Source organism: Phyllostomus discolor, chromosome 1 (assembly GCF_004126475.2).
Source record: "Phyllostomus discolor isolate MPI-MPIP mPhyDis1 chromosome 1, mPhyDis1.pri.v3, whole genome shotgun sequence".
Taxonomy (NCBI): Eukaryota; Metazoa; Chordata; class Mammalia; order Chiroptera; family Phyllostomidae; genus Phyllostomus; species Phyllostomus discolor.
In genome coordinates, this window is record NC_040903.2 from 47,466,495 (window position 1) to 47,489,319 (window position 22,825).

Sequence of the window (22,825 nt, forward strand, 5' to 3'; positions counted from 1 at the left end):
ACCTGCCTTGATTCGGACAGCGGGGTCATAGCACTGAACGAGGCAGAGTCCCTGTCCTGAGAACTTACATTCTAGTAGTGAAGACACACATCAAACAACTAACGACATGATGCATCACTCAGGACTGTTAGTTAGAAGTGCCACACACAACCGCAGAAGGTGGCATGGGCGTATCTGGGATGACCTGAGTTTAGGTGAGGGCGAGGAGGGAGGGTCAGGAAGTGCTGTTTAAGGGGCCCTGTCAGGGATGACTAGATACTAACAGGTTGCCAGGAGAGGAGAGGGCCACTGTGAGGGAGGGGTGGAGGGAAAAGACACCACACTCAAGAGAACAGCAGCATGTGGAAGCCTCCGAGCTGGACACTCAGATCTCTGTCCTCCTCTTCCATCTCCCTCCGTGCCTTTGGGCTCTCCTCTGTATAACCCTAAACCTAAATAGTCTCCTAGGCAGAATGTGTTGTGGAGATACTCTTGAGCAGAAGGGCCTCCCCCTTATCCAAGTTAGACTCCCCACCTTAAGAAGTAGAGTCAGTAAGTTAAACATGATTTCTGAAATTTACTGACCCCTAAGTAAGTTTTAGTCACCCTTGTTTTATTAAAATGAATTTAGATCGCCCTGGCTGGTGTAGCTCAGTGGAATGAGTGTGGGCTGCGAACCAAAGCATTGCAGGTTCAATTCCCAATCAGGGCACATGCCTGGGTTGCGGGCCAGGTCCCCAGTGGGGGCCACATGAGAGGCAACCACACATTGATGTTTCTCTCTCTCTCTTTCTCCCTCCCTTCCCCTCTCTAAAAATAAATAAATAAAATCTTTAAAAAAGAGGTAAAAGAAATAATCACTTAAAAAATGAATTTAGATCCTTTCTTGAAAGAGTGGCTACAAAAGGGTGCAAGAATGGGGGTGCAGGAGTGGACGCAGTTCATCTTATTTCCGAAGAGCAGAGATGTGATGTCCTGCACCCAGCAGCGCAGGACTCGGTGTCTGTTCCCTGGAGTTCACTGCACAAGCCCTGCAGGGCGAGAAGTGGGTGGCGACGGCATCACTCACCGTCTGAATCGTGAGGACTCCGTGGAGAAGTACCAGCAGACTCACGCACCGGGCCATGCTGAGGTGCTGAAAACACAGGTGACACTTTTTTTACTCATAGAAACAAATGTGTACGTGTGTACATACATGATGCCTTGGGCCATTCAGTCTTTATTTAGTGAACACCGACTGTGAACCATGGAAGCAGCAGTGCCCAGAGGTCACTAGAGCAGGCTGGGTTTGAAATCCTGACTGACACTCAATAGCTGTGTGACCTGGGACAAATTATTTCACCTTTGCACGCTTCATTTTCCTCATCTATAAAATGGAGATAATACTGGAGGCTATTTTAATGGTCACTATGAAATTGAATGAGGCAGTGCATGTGAAGCATTTAAATAGTGCATGAAACATGGGGAGCCCTCCATGTTTTGAGCTTTTATTGTTACTACCATTCTCTGGGCACCAAACAAATACAGAGAAAAATGCAACACAGGCCTGGCTCTCAAGGAACTCATAGTCTGTTTTAAGAGACTAAACAAAAGGAACAGATTTCTGTCTCTACAGCATCGGTCCTCACAGCGTTACTCATAAAACATTTGCTGAGAGAATCCATAAACTGGATGCAACTCAGGGTGACTCTGACATGTGCAGTGCCTTGCACAGCTGTCTTGGTCAAAAGATGGAACTTTCAGAAGCAAAAAATGCCTAAAACAGAAATAACTGATAGTCATACGGGTCCTCCAAAATCAAGCTCTGAGTAATGGACACCATCAACATCCTGGCTGCTTCCTGCCCTGCATCACCCCAGCCCATAGCAAGGCGATGAATACATTTAATTTGTCATCCACAGAGGCTCTTAAGGCATTTTCCAGGGACCTGGACTCAGCAATGGGGCGGGTGACTCTGCAGCCTCCTCCAGGAGCCACTAGGAGCCCACTGAGCCCTGTGAGTCAGGGACCCAGGGTAGAGAGGGCAAGGACACACAGGACCACTCCCCAGCTGGGCTTACTTCCTGGTGCTGGGGAGGCCTGCAGGTCCATCCTGGGGAAGCAGGAACCACCTGAAGAGCTCTGATGTGAGTATCCATTGACCATCGAAGGGTATCAGCGTATGCCACCCCAGAATATGCCTCTTTGGCATCTGAATTATTTTTTTCTGCTTAACATTTTTAATGCTAAATTTCAAACAGAAATACATAGTAAATACAGTGACCCACTGATCACCCGCATTAAACAGTTACCAAAATTTTAATATATTTCCTTTGTTCCTCATCTGTTAAATATGGAAGCAAAACCCCTGACACTCCTACTTTACCCCTCTATACTTCAGTACAGCTTCTGAATTATTCTGAGCTAGGATCACTGAGAACCAGCACATGCAGGAGAAATTCTGAAAATGGTGCATAAGTGCCCCTGTGTAAAGGAAATTTCTACTTGTGAAAAGTATGCCCCTCTCCCTGCCAGGAGGAGAAGGACTCCCGACAACTCCTACTAACACGGAAGCACTGGCTTGAGTCTGTGTACTTAGCCTCACTAAACAACCCTCTTACTAATCTTTCCCTGGACACCTTCCCATAACCCACCTCCCCTGGCCTAGAGGCCCCAAGTCCCTTTTCCTTTGTTTTAGCCTACATTTGTGTATGAGCCCAAGTCCGACCCACCCCTCCCGGGGGCTCCTCGCTGGATATGCCCAGGTGTATATGCATGGCGCACATGTTAATACACTGTTTGCTTTTCTCCTGTTGACCTACTTTTGCAAGGCTAATTTACAGGGCCCCACCTGGAGAACCTATGATAGGCAGAGATTGTTTTCCTTCCCTGCACTGTTTCCTGGCTACCCATCACCCCAAACCCTTTACAGTCCAGGCGCTGTGTAGAGTGCTTTACACACAATATGTCATCCAGTCCCTGGAGTATGTGCATCAGGTGGATATTCTATGACTACTTTGTAGATCAGGAAGTCAAGGTTTAGAAAGGCTAATCATTTCCCCAAGGTCACACCAAAGTAGGTGGTAGAGTCGGGGTTTGAATGTCTGTCTGACCCCACTTGATTCTTTCCAGATCCCCCCGCCTGTTTCTTACTTGGCCCCTTGGGGTTAAACAGGATAGTGGTCACATGTGATTATTGTATCATTTACACAGTACTTTTCTAGAAATAGCTACCCAGTCCACGGTATTTTGTTATAGGAGCCCAAGCTGACTAAGCCCTCCACGCTGCTCTTAAGAGTTGACCTCCAGGCCCCTTGGTTCTGCACGTGGTACAGTTCCAGGTTCCAGGACACCTCTGCACCTGGGAGCTGACTTCCTGTCATGTGCAATGATACTACCAGCTCTCATTTTCCCCTGAGGTCTAGGTCTTCCTCTGGCATACCTCTGACCAGCACCCCTTCTCCCAGTACTGAGCCTTCCCCCACCCACCACTCTGGCTCCTATATTGAGGAAGGAGGACAGCTAGGGAGACTTTATATAGACAGAGTAAGCTGATACTCTGTAGTACCATCCAAGGAATGGTAAACCCCAATGATTTCCTCTCCACCCTTCCCTATGATATTGTCTGGTATTCTACCTTTAGGGAGTCATTCTTTTGACTTAAATTACTGCCTCTCCTAATGCTCAATTTATTGAGCACTGTGCGAGGGGGCAAGGACACACAAAAAAAGACATTACCTTTTATGATGGGGACCTGTCAGGCCTGGTAGCTACACTGGCCCTTTCTGAAGGAAAAGCAACCTGGCCAGTGCAGCCGGCCGCATCAGCAGGGACCTGCTCAGTAAGGAGTTCCATGTCAGAGGAGAATGAAGCCCCAAGTTTGGTCAGAGTCAGAGGGAAGTGAAACCAGGACTGGCTGACAGAGGGTTTCCCAGGGTCCCACATAACCTCACATATCTAGAGAGCCACCTCAACTCAAGAAAGTTAGGCCAAGTGGGGAGCTATGTAATGATAATAAAATTTTTAAATGATAATAACAATAATAAAAGAGCAATAATGAAGCTAGTTCTTATAGACAAGGCAAGCCCATTATCTCATTTGGCCTTCACCATGCTACAAAATAGGGTTTAATAAGCAGTAAATGTTTAAATAAGTAATGTTTACCAATGAATGTTTAAATTACCTGTACTTTTAATTTTTTTAAAGTTTGGCTGAATGACTTTAGAGAAGACAGTAAACAATGTGAACAAAATGTCCCTTTATCCAATAAATCCTAATTTTTAAAACAGGTCTTGTAGGCATTGGGTTGTTTCTGCTCCTACTTCAGCTCTTCTCTTCACTACACACTCCTGCAGTGGTCCAGCCAAGGAAAAACATACATTGTGACTGTAGCCTTATCATTTCTTAAAAAAGAAAAATATTTATTTATTTATTTTTAGAGAGAGGGGAAGAGGGGAGAAAGAGAAGGAGAGAAACATCATTGTGTGGTTGCCTCTCATGTACTCCCAACCAGGGACCTGGCTCACAACCCAGGCATGTGCCCTGAGTGGGAATCAAACCAGTGATCCTTTGGTTTTCAGGCTGGTGCTCAATCCACTGAGCCACGCCAGCCAGTGCTTATTATTTCAAGTTGAAAACAACAAAGAAATGTAAGGAAAACTCTTCCTCAGCCGAAGCCTTTGCTGATTCTGCCACTGCTGTCTCCCTTCAGTGAAGCTGCCTAGCGAGAACATGAGGGAGAAAGAATTGGAAACTGTGAGGGCTCATCAACAGGATCACTTACCTCACAGACTTCTGCTACCATGGGCTCCATTTTTTTCTTTTTTCTTTTTTTACCATGCATATCATCAATAAAAAAATTGTGAGCATGTACCCCTTAAGTATATTAATATTATCATTTAATTTTTGAAATGTTTTCAGTCTAGTCTACTGCATATGTATTATGTACATTATAGAACTCACTACAAATAAATTTAAAAGTATGAAAATTCAAAATATAAAAACTCTAAAATCTTTTTCTACTCCACTGCATCTACCCCACCACCCAGATGCACACGAACCACTCCGCTCTAGTGACCATCTCACGTTGTTGCCACATCCACCAGAAATAGCTGCATCTGATGCCTGAAGGTTCACTAAGCCCTGAATAAATCAATAAAGTGGAGGCTAGACATTTCCCTCCAGACCCCTCAAGACTCACCTGCCGCCAGCACAGCGTTCTAAGACGAGCAGGAGATTCCATTAGGTCTCAGCAAGGCGTTCTCTTCACCCTACAACATGCCCTGGTAAAGAATCCTGTGGTTTTGTGTGTTTTCCAGACAGGAGACCTCATGTACGTGATGTCAGATCGTCTGTTTTCAGGATTGGTTTTGCGAGAACCGCTGACTCCTGGCTTTGCAGCCAACCACACACCTCTCCTTGCACATAATTACACAGAGGCTGGACGCGGGAAGGCTCTTCAGGAGGCAGGTGAGGCCAGAGCCTCCGGTGAACGTACACGTGAATCCCTAACCACCAGGGAACCCTCAGACAAGCAGAAAGAACCAAGTACTATAGACAAGAAACATTGGAAATGTTGTGTGTGTCGGTTTTATTTTTTTCAGTAACTGATTAAGAACTTACAACTGTCAGAGAAAAACATATGGCAGATGACAAATTCTAATTAAATGAACCTAAGCTATACCAATCACATCATCTTTTGTGCTGGTCTTTGTCTTGGACATTATTTTGTTATTCAGAGTTTAAAATCTGGATGGTATGAGTTGTAAAAATTCTTCTGCTTCAGGAGGTAAACAACACTTGCTGTTCATTTCCTGTGTTCCTTCCAACAAACGCCAGAAAGACACAAAGCTCCAGCGCTGTGCTTGGTGAGCACATAAAAGTGCACCAGAAAATGCACACTTCTCACAAGGGAAGTTCACTCGAAAGAGATTCCAGAAGACCGGCAACCCGTTACCCCACACAAACGTGTGTGAGAAGTACTTTGCTGCTAGCAGAGGAAGCCGAGAAGGCCTGTGCCCAGCCCTACCTCAGCAGATTTCCCAGCATACTCTATGCCAGGGAATCTTGCAATGGCTGTTGCCACCCCCACCCATCCCCCACCCGTCCCCCGCCCCCCCGCAGCTGGAGAACCCCTCACCCAGCTGTGCTCATGCGGGTGTGCTGGCTGAGCCAGGCTCTGCGGCCGTCAGCGGGGCACAGGTCTGTACTGAGCACCCCTGTGGAGCCGCTGTTCTCGAACCTGGCTGCACGTTGGAACGACCCCAGACATCTTTAAAATGTTGATGCTCTAGCTCCTTCCACAACCAGAAATTTCACTCCAATTGATCTCGAAATGGAGCTTTGGTATATTTTTAAAAGGCCCCTGATATAAATCAGTAAATAAATAGGAGGTCCCCGGATGATTCTAAAGTGGAACCAGGGCTGGGAAGTTCTGGGTCACATTTCCCTCCAGGCCCCAGCTGTCAGGATGAATGGAACTGTATTCTTTTTTAGCTATGTAAATATTTGTTTTACTAAGTACTCTATTGGTTCTCCGTGCTTTGGTCATGAAAAGGTGATCCCTAGCCCTTAAGGTATCTGCTATGTATTCAGATATTTTATTATTTTTCAAAGAGTCCTCCCAGGGGTAGGGAACACTGCTTCAAAGCAGTGAGACGCCCAGGAAGACGGAGGCCCAGGCTCTGGTCCCTCCTGTTTCCCTAGTGCCTGGACCCAGAGAGACATGTGCAAATTGTTTGTTGAATGGGTAGATGATTGAACAGAGAAAGCCAGGACCATGTATTGGACTGCTAAATTCAAATATATTGAATGATAGAATCTAGATTAAAAAAATGTGTGTGTGTGAGAGTGCTGAGCTGAGTCTAGTAAGATAACTCATAACAGGTGAATGTAAGGTCCTGCTCTTCAGTCCAAGGGGGCAGGCACAGAAGATACCAAACATGTTCTCAGCAACACACGGAAAGAACTTAGTGGTTACCCAGGAAGACAGTTATAGCCCAAGGTCATATTATAGGCATAGGATCTGAAATGCAGGAGAAAATCATCTCATTTCTGTTGTTTTCTAGATCACATCTGTGGTACGTGTAGTTCTAAAAAGCATCATATGTAAAAACTAGAGAATATTTGCAGACATTTCCTAGGATACTGGGAGAAATCAAACCATGTCACAAAGAGAATGATTACAAAAGTGGAGAATTTTTACTTGGAGAAACTTGGAGAATGTTATCTTTCTATTTGAAGGTTATCGTTGAGAAGACAAACTAGAGTTATTCCGTGTGAGCCCAAAGAGTTAGACTAGGGTCAAATTTTAATTCCATGCAGAGAATACTTTTCCAAGAACAAAGCAACCCGAAGGAGGACTATGGAAAGGGCTGCCTTGCATAGAGTGAGCTGTGGTGGCTAGAGGTACTCGGGCAGATGTCTGTGTGTCAGCCAGGTGTCTAGCTGCTGCGGAGAAGCACTGCGGGCCTCGTTTAGATGCAGACAGTGCTTTAGTAGGTCCAGAGTGGAGCCTGATCTTGCCTGCTTTTCTAATGGGCTTCCAGGTGACTTGATTCAATGGCCTTTAAGGTCCTTTCCAAGTCTGAGAAATAGACGATCTCTAAGAAATAGATGCATGTTCTCTCCCGCACAAACACCATTCCCTTTGACTTCTAGGTGTGGCCCTGTTGCAACCAGTTATAAGAAGAAAGCTTTGGGAAACTTCCCCAAAGTCCCATGTGAATGACATGTAGCAACTTTTCCACCAGAGAGGAACAGACGGGAGAACCAGATTGTGATCATTGTTCTTAATTAAGAGGTACAAAGATTACCATTCTCTATTCTAGAAAACAGACCACATATTTGTAGGAACAAAGAATGAGTAACACCTGTAAAATCTTTCTTGTTCTTTTTTGCTTTGTATACCTGTATAGATGGATTAGGAAGAAACTTGTCATTTTACCTCCCAAATAAAACAAAAGGAAATTTTGTGTATTTCCCAGGGTTCTCAATTTCTGTCCTAATGAAAAGGGTCAGAGCATCCACTTCTCTTGCTGGAAACACCCCAGTAGTCCCTTGCAGAGCTTGAATGTAGGCTGGGGACACCATCCTCTGTCACCCCCCACCTCCCCAGGTTTGTCAGAGGCTACAGGTTGCAAGCCCATCCCCAAGATTGTTGTTTCTTTCCTCCTTTGTTGCAGAACCTCTGTCTTAGGGAGGAGGCACAGGACTTCCCAAAGCAAAAGGAACCTGTTTCCTAGGTTGCTTTGCTTATCTTCCTGATCCCTCTTTAAAATGCTAATAATGATAGAAAATGACATTCTACTTGGAAATAACATAGTGATACTAAAAGTTTCAATAAAGCATTGTCATTTTATTCAGGATATTGAAAAGGGTACATGCAGTGACATAATATCTTTGATCTTCAGCTGTGGTATCAACACCTGAAGGAAGAAGCTGCGTCTGGCTACAAAGTTCCACAAGAATCATGAATCTCCCCGTCTCTCGGTGGTAGGAGGGACTGGTGGGGCAGGGGTCAAAGGAGGAGCAGTGTCTGTCTTTGGTGAAAGTGGTGTCATAGGTGTCATGGTAGTTCTTCTGTTCATGGGTGGGTTCCACTGGAAGAACGAAAATCAAGATAAAAGTGCATTATATGATGCATACTGAGTATATAAATATTATACAGCTATTATTACTTGCATAATTAGTTTTAAGTTTACACAGGTAGGAAGGGAAGAATTTTCAACCAATAGCTTATTTTTTAAAAAAAAATTTCATTAACTTGGTAGAAGAGGGTAAAGGGGGGATAAATGGTGATGGAAAGAGACTTGACTTGGGGTGGTAAGTATACAATTCAATATACAGATGATGTATTATAGAACTGTATACCTGAAAACATATGTAATTTTATCAACTAATGCCACCCAATAAATTCAATTAAAAATAATAAAAAATAAATTTCATTAACTTATTATCAATTTCCTCTACTTCTTTATAAATGTATGACAGTTAATCAGTGAAATTCCAGAAGTTTTCATTTGATCTTTAAAAAGATAATCAAGTATTCTCCTCCCAAACTGGCCATTCCAGCCAGTCCTCCTGGCGAGAACAACTAGAAGCAATGGACCCAAACAGTTTTTTAAAGCATCTTTTGAAGGTAACAGAGTTCTAAGAAAAGTGAGGCTTTATGGACTAAAGCTTGCAGTGAGGCAGACTCCCAGGGAGGCACCTAACTACTCTTCTCAAGGCGACTGGCAATCCCAGAAGTAGTGGCTAAAAGGCTGAGGAGCTGAGATGAGCTTTAGACAAATTCATCGTGTGGAGGATAGAAGCTCACATTCAGGTGCTGCCAGTGAAAAAGAGGACCCGGTAAACAACCAGGCTTATGGGTGGAACCCAAAGGAGCGTGCCCTGGAACAACAGTCAGCCAGGGGGGTTGGCCCGATCACCTCAGTCTCTGGTGGATGTACGGCGGTCTGTGAACATTGTGCCCACAGCCTACACGCTAAGAGAAACGAGAAGAAATCCTCTTGGGAGAAGACAACTCTATCCAGAACTTCAAGTTGTTCTCTACAATTTTTAAAAACCAGTGTTCATTGTTCAATCAAAAATAAACAGGCTAAAAAACGTGGGGGGCTGGATCCAAAGGTGCGAAGGTGTGGGGGGTGAGGGGTGGGAAACTCAACTGAAAAGAAAAAGGAAAAAGTAGATAATAGGAGCACACCCTCAGGAGAGCCAAAAAATGAACTTATCAGACACTAACTTTAAAAGGACTTTGCTTAAAATGTTCAAGAAATTAAAAGACAGATAGTGACTTTGACGTCAAATGGATATTTTTGAGCTGAAAAATATAATAACTGAAATTAAAAATTCAGTCGATTGGTTTCACATCAGACTGAACACAATTGAAGGCAGAATTAGTGAACAGAAGAGGCTGCAGCAGGGAGAAAATGAAAGGATGGGAAATAGAAAAGAGCACAGAGGACGAATGAGGGTCAATGTAAAGGCCGATGGTGAGTTTGAAGTTTAAGAAGAGCACAGAAAGAATGGCAGGGAGGTAATCTTTGATCAGATAATTGTTAAACATTTTCCAAAACTGATGAAAATTTCAAGGAGCACTGTGATTCTTAAGCAAGATCATTAGAAACAACTACACATTAAAGTAAATCTTCTGAAAAACAGAAATTAAACAAGGAGTTTTTGAAATATTTTCAAAATAAAAATTAGGTACATTTAAAATAATTTTTTTTCTTAAAAACTTTCCTTCTCAGATATTTTTAGTAGGAAACATGTCATTGAAGTTTAAGAAGACTATTGGTTAATAACTGTCTTTAGGAAATTGAAACATTTTTCAGAGTCAAAGTCAAGTTTTCATTCTCTCATTGACTAGCAATTTTATCGGTCTGTGAAACATTCACAATTCATAAATAATGACTTAAAGTTTTTTAAAAAAAACATATAAGTGGCAAAAGTAGCCACTATGGTGATAACAAAACTTGCAGACATGATTTCACATTTCCTATGTCTTTCCCTTGTTTTCTTTTCTCTTTTTAAAAGATTTTATTTATTTTTAGACAGAGGGGAGGGGATAGAGAAAGAGAGGGAGAGAAACATCAATGTGTGGTTGCCTCTCATGTGCCCCAACTGGGGACCTGGCCTGCAACCCAGGCAAGTACCCTGACTGGGAATCGAACCGGTGACCCTGTTATTCACAGGCCAGCACTCAGTCAGCCAACTGAGCCACACCAACCAGGGCTTTCCCTTGTTTTCTTGAACCTTGATTCCTCTTTCAAGTCTTGGTAATGACAGAAAAATCAAAAATAAAAACTTACACAGTAGTTCCATTGTTTAAGTAACCACTGCAAGAAAAGAAAAGAAAAAAAAAGTTACCTGACATTTAATCCTTAAGAAACTTTGTTCCAGTTCAAAAGTATTTTTAAATGTTTTGAAGAGAATAAGGTGCTTCAAAGACAAAATGCAAAGATTGCTTTAAGATCTGTGATTAGTAAAGAAGCTTGTTGTGATATAAATTGGACAACTGTATTGCAGAGAAGGGAGTTAAGAGTTAGCTGAGATGACTGACAGTACAACTTCCCAGAAACAGTGATTTGTCTCTGCCTTGCTATTGAGACTAAGAAGGAAAGCAAAGTCTAGAGCCAAGGTGGGGAGCAGAGAGAGAGCTGTGTGCTTTGGCGATCTCAGTGAGCAGAAACCTGAGCTTGCAAAGATAACCCAAGCAACTCCAGAAAGATGCAAAGCAGCAAGCAATATTCTTGTGACCAAGAGGTCATACTCTACAGATCAAAATCCCTGCTAAAGATAATTACTGAAAATAAGTATAAAATTATCTCAGAGCTTGCCTGGAAAAAGAAGTAGAAATTTGTCAGTTGAGATTAAGTCTTCTAAAAGGAAGGAACACATATAAGTTTTTATGAGGAATTTTGATTATTAAAATGAATATATTTAACAAGTTTACAATGTACTACATTAATACTACACAGGATCATTCTTCAATGGATCCTAAAAAGTAAAGACAAAATATTAAGTTGCAGAAACCAAAATATTCTGGTGAGTTCTGAGTTCTAGTTAATTGACTTCTATTTAAGTGATATTATGCTAAACTTGCAAAAGAAATTTCATGACTGCTGTTAGCCCTTATTTGCAAGCAGAGGTATCTAAAGTAGTTGTCTGTTGAGAAAGGCGGTGTTCACCCAAACATGAGGTGACTCGGGGCTGGTGTGGAAAACTTCCACAGGCCTGGAGAGGGTCTGTTTCTCTGGAGATGATTCTCCCAGCAGGCTGGGGCTGCCCACAGGATTCCTAGCTATGCCAATCAGGCCATTTCCTATGCTTTCTACCTTAGATTTTTAGTTTCTACCTTAGACTGAATCTTATAATCATACTTAATGTTCTTGAAAATATTACTTCTTGAAAGTGTCAAATATTTTCTCCCTCAGTCAAATCTTTCTAGCAGACAGCAGACATTCCTAATTTAGGTTTTTTAAAAAGGGAGAACAATTACCTTCCAGTACAAGACACGATGACGTTGAATTCCAGGATGAAACTCTTGTATCTGTCGAAAATAAGAGCAGACTATGGGGACTGAGGAAATTGATAACAATGATAGTAAAATTAATGAACTAGGAAATTTAGACTCTGAGTTCCTTGAAGGCAGGGACTGTGTTTTGTCATCTGTGGAACCCCGACACCTGTGTGACTGACCATCTCCAATATGAATTCAACAAACGTTGGTTCATAGAATGAGTGGATGAACTTGCATACGTTAATGTCAGTCACTAATCCTTTTTAATCCCACAAGTATTATCTCAGGTAATTCGCTCAGCCTATTCTGCTCTTCTTTCTTCACAATAACAACTTGGGCTGTAGTCTGGTTTCACCTACCGCCCCCTTGAGCTACTGATTGTCTTCAAGTTCATCAAGGGCTTCTCCAGAGCAATCACTGCTCCTAGGGAGTGCCGCCTGCTCACACAGTGGTTCTCAGCATTGGCTGCCCAATGGAGTCATCACCTGGGGAGATTGTAAAAACCTGGATGCCTGAGTCCCAGACCAGGTCAGTTAAGTCAGAATTTTTTTGTGTGTTGGGGGGAACCCAGGCATCAGGACTTTTTAAAGTTTCCCAAGAAATTCCAAAGTGCAGCCAACAATGAAAACTGCTGCTCTGCTCTGCTCTGAGACTAGGAGATCTTTCCCACTGCACTTAACTCAAATTTTTTGCTTTTTAAATAAGATCCTTCAAGACAGGTTAAAATAGTTTTGCTTTCAGCTCAAAAAAAAAAAGACAACAATGTAAAATGGAGATTATGGCAGATCCCAATGAAGGTTTTTTTCTCCCTTTGAGGATTGAGTATAACTGGAAGTTCAGAATGCATGAAACAGGGCTGGCTTGCAGAAATAAACATTAAGAAGTTACTTACTGATGTGCAGTGAGCTGTGACCAAAAGGAAAGTGATCAGAAGCACCTCTTTCATCTTTAACTCTGCAAGTAAAACAAGAGTATTATTTCTTAACATGGGAAATAGAGCCCTTTCCTACTTACGCAGCGTGACGCTGGCATAGGCACGTTATTCATGCTATTAAGGAGCTTGAGTGAACGTCATGCTGTTGGAAACCAAAGTGTGCATAGATCTTAAAAATTGGAATAGAGATTATGATGCAAATTCCTTAAAATGGCATGTGTCCTAATTCGGGGTGTACATCACACACACACGTTCAAATGCAATGTAAAACATTTAATGTTTATTAGGAATACTTTCCCAGTGAGTTCTAAAGAACATTGGTCTGTTCTATAAACTGCTCCTAAAAACACAGCTTTAAAAATATTTATCATTTCTTTGATTCTTACAATGACTTTGAAAGGGAGATATGACTAGTATAATAGCCACTTAAAAGTGAGTATTTTTCCTGTCTACACACCTATACTATGAGGTGGATTATTTATTTGATGGATTTGTAAATTCCCATAGGTACAAAAGGTGTCTGCTTTCTACTGTATCATGGTGACTTTTATTTTATTTCAATCACTTTCATTTTTCATGAAAACAAGAAATATCCCAGTGTTAATAATATCTTTTTAAATGATATACAAAATGCCTTTTTTGTTGTTTTGAGGGAAAAGAAGAGAGATAAGGCTTCTAAAGAGAAATATAATTGCTATATTTCTTCATCAGCAGAATATTACCATTTTCATAAAGAGTGTATTAATTGACTCATTTTTATAAGACATGCCATTCCTGGTAACTGCCTATTATAAAAATTCTGCCACTTGAAATACTTTTTACAAAGAGGGCTATAAATGTGAAATTAAAACAAAACAAGACGTAAAGTAAAGACACATACCCAACAATCTTAGGTTTCAGAACATATTCTGAATGAAATTGCCAATGTCTGATTTAAAAAACCCATCTTCAAGGTTAAACAATATTTGAAGAGGGAAGAGAGACTTCAAGAAATGATATGAAGATCAAGTTTATGTAACTATTATTGCCTCTCAGGAAGGCCTACGTTCTTCATGTCCCTCTCTGATAAGGGCTGATGTTGCCGTATTTTTCCTGACATTGCAGAAATATGGAGGAGAAAAGGACTGTACATTTGCAGAAACCTTTTAAAGTTTCATTTATGTAGAGTGATGTTACTCTTCTTTTTCTGTAATTTGTTTTCAGTCATTAATTATTTGAAAGCCCTAATATAACACAGAACAAACATCAGAGTAACATATTTTAAATAAACATACAGGTGAGCATGTAACACAATAAAGAATCAAATAAAAACATATGCCATGACTATAAATGTGAACTACATTAAACTAAATTCTTTAATTTGCAACCTTTCCAGTTGCCCATGTCTCTTAAAAAATGATATAATTTATAATTAGAAAGATACTACCTTGTATGTCAGGAAGAGTGAAATGTCCAATAGCATTAAGATTTCCTTGGAAGTCTCACTTCCAAATGATCTGGATAATTAAAAGATATTTATATATATAGAAATTAATGACGTAATATTGGCACATTAAAAAAGTGGGTTCTGATGACCCTCATTTACATAGGGATGGAACAAAGATTTCCCATCAACACTCATTCTTTGTGGGGCTAAGACCTTTGTTTTTGATCATAATACATTTTTTGTGGTTATTCAAGACACATGAATAATTCTTTCAGGAGATTCTAGGGTTTTGCTAATGAACAACAAGAACAAATAATTGCAACAACTAGAAAAGTACCGTAATGAATTCATAGTTTGGCTAGGAAATACACCTTGAGAATTTCAACTTAAAAGACTTAAAATAAATCCACTGAAATGTATGAGTCATGCATTTACAGAGCAAGGTCTTCTTCCCGCACCTCATTCAGTGGGAAAGCAGCCTTTTGATCTGGGTAAAGGGAGGGCACAGTGGCCTGAGAGCCAGCACTTCGTGTGCAAAGGAGCAAGTTTAAGTAGGACAAAACATAGTAAGGGGGCATTTGAGCAACCAGTGTCTGGTTAACGCATTAGGGGGCACCAAGACTTGGATAGTTGGGTGGGAAGAGAGGTTTGAGGGAAAGAGAAAACTTCCGGTTCCTTAGCAGTGTGGGAGCAGACAAACCAGGGGATAGGAATAGGGGTCCTGACTGATTTGTTGGGACAACCCAGGCATGAGGAGACTTCTCTTTATCTCCTCAGAAAGGCAGGCAAAATATAATCAGTGTAACTTAGAAAGAAAGAGCTTGGATGATTGAGTTCCTATTGTGTCCACACTTGGAAAATCCACTAAGAGAGGCATAAAGTACTTGGGTGGTTGACGTGTTTTCTTTCTGGGTTAGATTATGAGTGGATTTAGGCTGGTGGTATAAACCACTGGATGCGTACTTGCTGAGACTGGCACAAAGGTTGGTTTTCTTGAAGTTAGTAGGTATGACTAAGTCAAGAAGCTGATCTATACTGCTAATCTACATTCTCTTTTTTAAAAAAGGGGGGGTATTTAATTTTTGAATAAAATTTATTTCATCTTATAAAACCAACACATGCCTCTCAGTAAATTTTGACCATAGGGAAACAGCTACAATTCACCCTGGCTGGTGTGGCTCAGTGGATTGAGTGCTGGCCTGAGAACCAAAAGGCTACTGGTTCAATTCCTAGTCAGGACACATGTTTGGGTTGTGAGCCAGGTTCCCAGTTGGGGGTGTGCAAGAGATAACCAATCGATGTTTCTCTCCCTCCCTTTCCAGCACTCTAAAAATAAATAAATCTTTAAAAAAGAAAACAGCTACAATTCAGCAATTTTACTTCTCTGTATATCCAAGAGAACTGAAAACATGTCTACATTAAAAAGCAGTGTTTATATAAAAGCAGTTTATATAAAAGAATGTTTATAGCAGCATTATTCATAATAACCAAAAAATGGGAACAATTCAAATATCTATCAACTGATGAATGAGTAAATGAAATGTGGTATATCCATACAATGGGATGTTGTTCAGCAATAAAAGGAAAGAAGTACTAATACATGTTATAACATGGATGTACTTCGAAACACCATGCTAAATATACAACGAGTCAAACAGAAATGGCCACATATTATATGATTCTGTTTATATGAAATGTCAAGAACAGGCAAATACATAGAGACAGAAAGTAGATGAGTAGTTGCCAAGGGGCTGGGAAGAGGGTGGGTTGGATTGTGAGCCATAAAAGAATAAACTTTAGGGACTGCGAATTATATCTCAATAAACGTGCGTGTGTGTGTGTGTGTGTGTGTGTGTGTGTGTAACCACTCATGATCCTAACACTTAGAGATGACCTCTGGTAACTTTTTGATGCATTTTCTTCTAGCCTTTTCTTTAGCATATTACTTATGTAGCAAAAATCTTAATGAAGTCTTACCTTTCTTTTTTAACACAATATGGCAACTATGTAACTATAAACTCTTTGTAAACACTAAATTTAACAGATGTTTAATAGTTCACTGACTGAAAGACAACAGTGAGAGAAGAGGAAAAAGGGTGTGACAAAATATGGCAGACCAAAGGAGCAGGGACAGCTTTCTTGTCTGCTGCCCAGGTCCACCATTTTCCCACTTCACCAGATTTTTACCTGTAAAGGAATGCAGAGTTCTTCGATTAGAAGGAGAGAGTTGCTCCTGCTGACAAGTGACAAATAGGAACTGTTCTTATATGGGTCATTCCCAGAGTTTTAAGTATGTAACAGATTACAAATGCAATTGTATTGATATGCTGAAACACATGATTAAAATAGCCATATAATCAAAATCAAACTTTTACTACAACATGAAGAGGCAGAATGGAGCAGTAGAATGAGCACTGGATTTAGCATTGGAAGGACTGGCTTTCAGTCCTGGCTCCATAGGTTAATTGTTCTGTGACCTATAGCGAGAAACTAAAATTTCTCTGAGCCTCGGTTTCTCCATCTCTGAAATGGGGTTTCTATCACCTTTTTTAGTTACTTCGAAGGGTTGTGTGAAAGTCAACTAAAAGTTATATGCAAGTGACTTCAAATTTGTAAAATTCTATAGAAGAGTAGAAAATACAATAAAAAATGGAATATCAGCCCCAAATTATGAACTAAAGAAATACTTTAGTAAATACTATATTATGGGATTTAAAGGAGAGAAATAGGGGTTGAAGTACAAATGATGTCTTTGTACTACACAGCTCTGCCATGTCTCAGAGGACTACCTGGGGACATAAAAAGGTGATAACTTTCAAATGCCATTTGTGTAAATGAAGGATAAGCCACAGAGGTGAGGGAACAGAAGGCAGAGAGCACCAGCAGAGGAGTGGCACAGGGTCTGACCTGGCCTTGACTGTCTTTCCTATTTCCTCTCCTCTCCCTCTTTTCTCCCTCTCCCCGGTTCCCTCCCCGCCCTCCCTTTCTTCTCTCTTACCCCCCTTCCTTTAAAAACCATTTATTGTGAACCTGAAAATACAAAATGATAGGTAAGATATATTTTCTTCCCATTGAGCAATCAGTTAACAGGAAAGACAGATTCGTGAATAATTAAAATGCAGTGTGGTAAGTGCAATGATATAGACACACACAGGGCGTTACGGGATATAGAAGAGGAAAACCTGGCTCAGAAGGCTTCCTGGAGGGGAAGATGACTCCACTGCATCTTAAGTGATAAGCAGCATTTACCCAGGATTAATAGGGAAGACAGAGAAGGCATTCCAGGCAAAGGAGACAGCATGAGCAAAAATGTGGAAGTGAGACATAATATGGTGGATTTATGGAACCACAAATAGTTCAGTCTTACCGAAGGATGACGAGGCAGAAAGGGGCAGAAAAGTCTGCACACACAGTGACGTTCTAGGAATCCTAAGTAGTTGGGTGATTCTGAAGCCAGAACAGGTGAGCAAACACAGTTAAGTTCTGACTTCTCTTTCCCTTAGGAAAGAGGGAATGTAATAGTTTAAAAAAGTCAAAAGAAAAATGTTAAAATGGGGGTGGGAATCTCAACTCATATGTCAAGTGACTATTTTTTCCTATAGAAAAAGCTCTTAAATAAAAAAAAATGAATGAGTCAATAGAAAAATGGACTAACATGAATGAGCAGTCCCCAAAGGAAAAAATGCAAATAGGTGGCAAATTGACATTCAAAATGCATGTACCCTTTGACTCAGCAATTCCACTTCTGGAAATTTGCATTGCCTGTGCAAGGGGACATGGAAACATGGACAAGAATGTTTACTGAATTATTATTTATAATTGCAAAAGATTGGTCAACAAATATCCATCAGTTGGGGACTAATTAAATAAATGATGGTAATCCATATAATGGACTATACTAAACAAGCCATTAAAAAGAATAAAATGTGAATGTTAAAAAAGTCACCAAAATATATTGTTTGGTGAAAATAGCAAGGAATAAATAATATAGCTTCACATGTGCTTTTAAAAAGGTATATACTGGTACACTTATGTGAAATTTTAAATAGGCCCAGGAGGATGAACAAACTATTAACAATAGTTTCTCTCTAGAAGAAGAGAGATCTTTTTTCATTTTATACTTTTTATATTGTTCAGTTTTTTACCCTATATATTACCTGCATGAAAAAAAATTAAAATATATGTCAGTAATTGTCAACGAGTTTAGTGTGTTATAAAGGACTGTGCTTATCCCTAAATCGAAGATAATTTGCTGAGTAATATTCAGGAGACCTCTTTAGAGTAGAGATCTAGAACATTCCACTGCTGATATTCCAAAGATCACTTTGGATCCGAAATATCCACCCTCTCCCCAGTTCCAAGGGGAATGATGCCAAACAGGCTGCCCTCCAATCCCAGCTCTCTTACTGCTCTGTCTGTGTCTTTATCAGAAATCTCCTCTCTTACTTGAGTTAACAAGAGTTAGTTCCTTTCAACCAAAGGACCCCAAGTACAAAAGTTATAAAAAATTAATAGTTTTAGCCCTGGCTGGCGTAGCTCAGTGGATTGAGCGCGGGCTGGGAACCAAAGTGTCCGGGTTCGATTCCCAGCCAGGGTACATTCCTGGGTTGCAGGCCATAACCCCCAGCAACCGCACATTGATGTTTCTCTCTCTTTCTCTCTCTCTCTCTCTCTCTCTCTCTCTCTCTCTCTCTCTCTCCTTCCCTCCCTCCCTTCCCTCTCTAAAAAATAAATAAATAAAATCTTTAAAAAAAAAATTAATAGTTTGACTTTCTAGGTCCTTAAACATAAAGACTACTGATAGATTTTCTGACCAAGATGATAGGAGATATACTATTGTATTAAGTAGTTAACTAGTCCCCAACTGAATTATGTCTAAAGAGACATTTACTGATTACTAAGGGCTTATAACCAGATTATTCTCCAAATAAAATGGGAAAAGTGGAAAAACAGAGATATTCAATGAATATTGGTGATAAATAGGATAAAGGAAAATTGTTTGGGGGACTTGCTTTCCCCTGAGATGGAGGGTGGGGCAGAAATGGCCACACAGGCTATAGCCACCATTGGCTATTAAGGGACAGAGCCACGAGAATTTCATTAGAAGGAAGTCTAGGCTGGAAATGAGAGATACAGAAGGGAGAGAGCCTTTCACATGCAGCACTGGTTCCTAAGTGACAGATGATTGACAAATGGCCTCAGATTTATCTGGGCAGCTTTAGCCATCTGTGGGGGGCAGAATAATGGCCCTCCCCAAAGAGGGTCAGGTCCTAATCCCCAGAACCTACGAAGATGCCCCTTTACATGGCAAAGGGGACTTTGCAGACATGATTAGGTGAAGGGCCTTGAGAGGTTGTGACTACCCTATGCTATGCAACTGGGCTCTGTGGAATAACCAAGGCCACTAAGAGCAGACGAGGGAGACAGAAGAGGAGGTCAGAGTGAGGTGGTGTGAGACTACCTGCCACTGCTGGCTGTCGACGTGGAAGGGTGGGCCATGAGTCGAGGAATGTGGGCTCCGGATGCTGGGAACAGCAAGGAAACAGAGTCTACCCTGGAGACTCCAGAAAGGAAGGCAGCCTGCAAAGACCTGGATTTTTCCCAGCAAGAAGGCCTGTCTGTACTGGATTTCTAACCTTCAAAACTGTAAGATAATAAATTCGCCTTGCTTTATTTGTTATAGCAGCAATAGGAAATAAACTCACCATCCACAAGTTCTGAAGCCCCATGCTAGGTGAGTCTGCCTCAGTATTGTTTAAAAGCTGATAGTTGTACAAGTTTGGGGAACCCTGCTTAGAATACATCTTTAAATCCATTAAGGAGAATGTCATGCAGGCAAAACTTTTTGTCTTTGGAGATCTCATTTTTCTAAGGCGTGTTCCAGCAAATACTTCTCCTGATAGAGGGGACTGAATGTGTGATAAAGTGACCAGGAAGTACGAAAATCAAATTTTAATCCATATTGATTTCAACTGAATTTGGTAAATGTGTTAACACTTTGCTGAGTTCTATTATGTTTATCATCTACTTCATGGAACAGTTCATTCCAAACATCTCTCAGGTAAAGAGATAATTTTTGAAATTCTCTTTCACAGTTGAAACCCTTTTTATTTCAAAATTCGATACACCCACTGGGTGTCTGGTGAGCGATTCCTGGGAACGATGCACACCACACCTCAGGTTCAGGTCAGCAGCCCAGGGCCTCCCAAGGGGGCCGTTGGCTGTTGGGTCTGTGCTCTCACCTAAAAGCCAGTTATCCTCCTTCTTGGAGTAAACACACTTACAATGTGATTACAGTGGTTAGAACTGCTTACTTCAGACATGGGTTCACATTTTGTCATAAACACCTTGCAGTCTTCTGTTCTGTGATGATCACAGCTCCAGCCTCTGTCTCCAACTATAATTGTTGCTACGATTAAGGGAAAAACAAAACAAAACAGAAACCCTCTACAGTAGAGGTTTTCAGCGTGACCACACATTAGACTTACTTTTAAAAATAATTGTTGATGCAATTATTCGATTGATCAGGGATGGGACCCAGGCATCCGTGTTTTTAAAGACATTCTAATGTGGAGAACCCCTGTTCTAAGGGACTTGAACCCTGAGGTGTCTGTCCTGCCACCTTCCGTGTGAGACTGAGAATTCCTGCTGTGGGTGGTTGCTGAGGTATTGGAAGGGCCAGCAGCAGGCACCTTGGCCTCTGCAACATGATCCCTTCTAAAAAAGCCAACAGGGCAGTGTTTTTGAAAACTTTTTTGAGTAGAGTTAAGGATGGTCCAGGGAGTGCTATCTTGTACTTACTCCCAGTGGCTCATGAAATGGATATGTTACTACAGGATTGCTGCTGAACACTCGGAGGAAAGATGGACAGTAATGACAGCCCAAAGTTTAAACCTGCACAAACTTCTGGCACAGGAAACAGGAGTTAGCAAGGGCACGAATAAGGGCCACATGTGTAGCCCTCTGGGAAGAACAGTCTCTCACTAGCTTACGGAGGACACGTGAGGAGAGTGGCTGTCTGAGCTGATGCTGACAATGCAGCTCACACAGCGCACTCAGGAGCTCCCAGCTCTGTTTGCACTTGCCGATGGGCAGCACTGCCAACCACACAGCGACCAGCATTCCAACAAACGCTGCCGCCGTATCCCTTGCTCCACAGACACAGCAAGGCAGTTTCCACAGGTCCTGCCGGGAAGAAGGTAAACACAGGGGAAATGTCTGAAATGCCCCTACCAGACCCGGGGGAAGCCCAGCATCCAGTGGGTGAAACAAATTCTCCCTAGTTAGGCTGGGGGGCTTATCTTTAGCCAGAACCATAAATATAAATGGGGAAGGAACAGCCTAGGTTGATGAGGGAAGTATTTGCTTGGGAGATTAGACCTAAAAAAAAAAGCAGTCAAAAAGTGAAGAGGCCCTCAAGTAAGATCCCATTTGCTTATGTGGAGACAGCCCTACCAACTAACCACCTGTCACCTACAAAAGACAAGGTGCATGCAGGTGAGGGAAAATGGCCTTTGCTCTAGACATAGTGCCACGTGCAGTTCCCGAGGGGTCATGGAGACAAGGGATGTAGAAATGCTTTATGTAAACCGTAAAGTGCAATACAAATTTGATGGTGTGGTTCACCACCTGACTCCTCAAAGTGTAGTCTTCAAACCAGTATCATCAGCCTCTCCTAGGTGCTTGCTAACATGCTACTGAACGTGCTTTTGTGAAAACAATTTATTGTAATAAAATGTCCATAGCATACACTTTGCCATTTTTACCATTTTAAAATGTACAGTTCAGTGGCATTGAGTACATTCACATTGTTGTGCAACCTCATCACTCCATCTTCAGAACTTTTTCGTCTTCTCTCTGTACCCAGCCTGGGCTTTTAGACAAGGTCTTCAGGTGATTCACAGGCATGTAAAAGCTTAAGAAGCACTGCTTTGGGGGGCTTCTGGTTGTAGATCCGGTAGTGAATGTACTCATAATGGTGGACGCTGTGCTAAGCATTTTTTTCTCTCATTTAGTCTCACTTTATCTTCCCAGCAACATTTGAAGTAGGGCATCATGAACCCCATTTAACAAACAGGGAAACATTTAAGCTCTTTACCCAAGGTTGCACATCCAGAAAGGCATGGAGCTGTGATATGGCTTGGCATCTATGATGCCAGAGTATATGCTTTCCTCCCTCGGACTTCCTCAGGGCCCAGAAAGATCCCATCCAGGTGTTTGCATTTGAGAATGTGTTGAGAAAGAAGGAAAGCTCATTATGTAGAGGGAAGAAGCAAAATAAGAGCCCATCGCAAGTAAACCTTTATTTTCCAGGTTTTACACAGCTCATGCATGGAGTACAGAGACTTGGAGAATCTAAACTCTGCTTTCCCAGCATTACTTTATTTTGTCTCTTCAGAAACTGCACTCTCTTATCCTGGACTTTTTTTTCCTTTCTTAGGGGTTTCAACTGATCTTATTTCTCTCTTTACAGAACTTTCAG

General features: G+C 41.4%; 1 protein-coding gene and 1 long non-coding RNA gene across 3 annotated transcripts in view; both read right to left on the reverse strand.

The window, feature by feature from the left end:
- Positions 1-8,297: 8,297 nt before the first annotated feature.
- On the reverse strand, positions 8,298-10,805 carry LOC118499829. Its single transcript, XR_004902379.1, has 2 exons — positions 10,773-10,805; positions 8,298-8,558 (listed from the first exon to the last, which is right to left on the reverse strand). It is a non-coding gene; the product is annotated as an uncharacterized LOC118499829 (long non-coding RNA).
- Positions 10,806-12,852: 2,047 nt separating this feature from the next.
- The window catches only part of PPEF2 (protein phosphatase with EF-hand domain 2), a 48,193-nt gene continuing 38,220 nt past the window's right edge, over positions 12,853-22,825 (reverse strand). Inside the window, exons 17-18 of one of the 2 annotated variants that reach the window (XM_036022315.1) lie at positions 14,344-14,413; positions 12,853-12,937 (exon numbers count right to left, since the gene is read on the reverse strand). In XM_036022315.1, coding sequence (XP_035878208.1) covers positions 14,379-14,413 — 35 coding nt within the window. In that variant the 3' untranslated portion in view covers positions 12,853-12,937; positions 14,344-14,378. Of the gene's footprint in view, positions 12,938-14,343; positions 14,414-22,825 lie in introns of those variants that run through there. The other variant, XM_036022337.1, reaches the window with a different exon arrangement.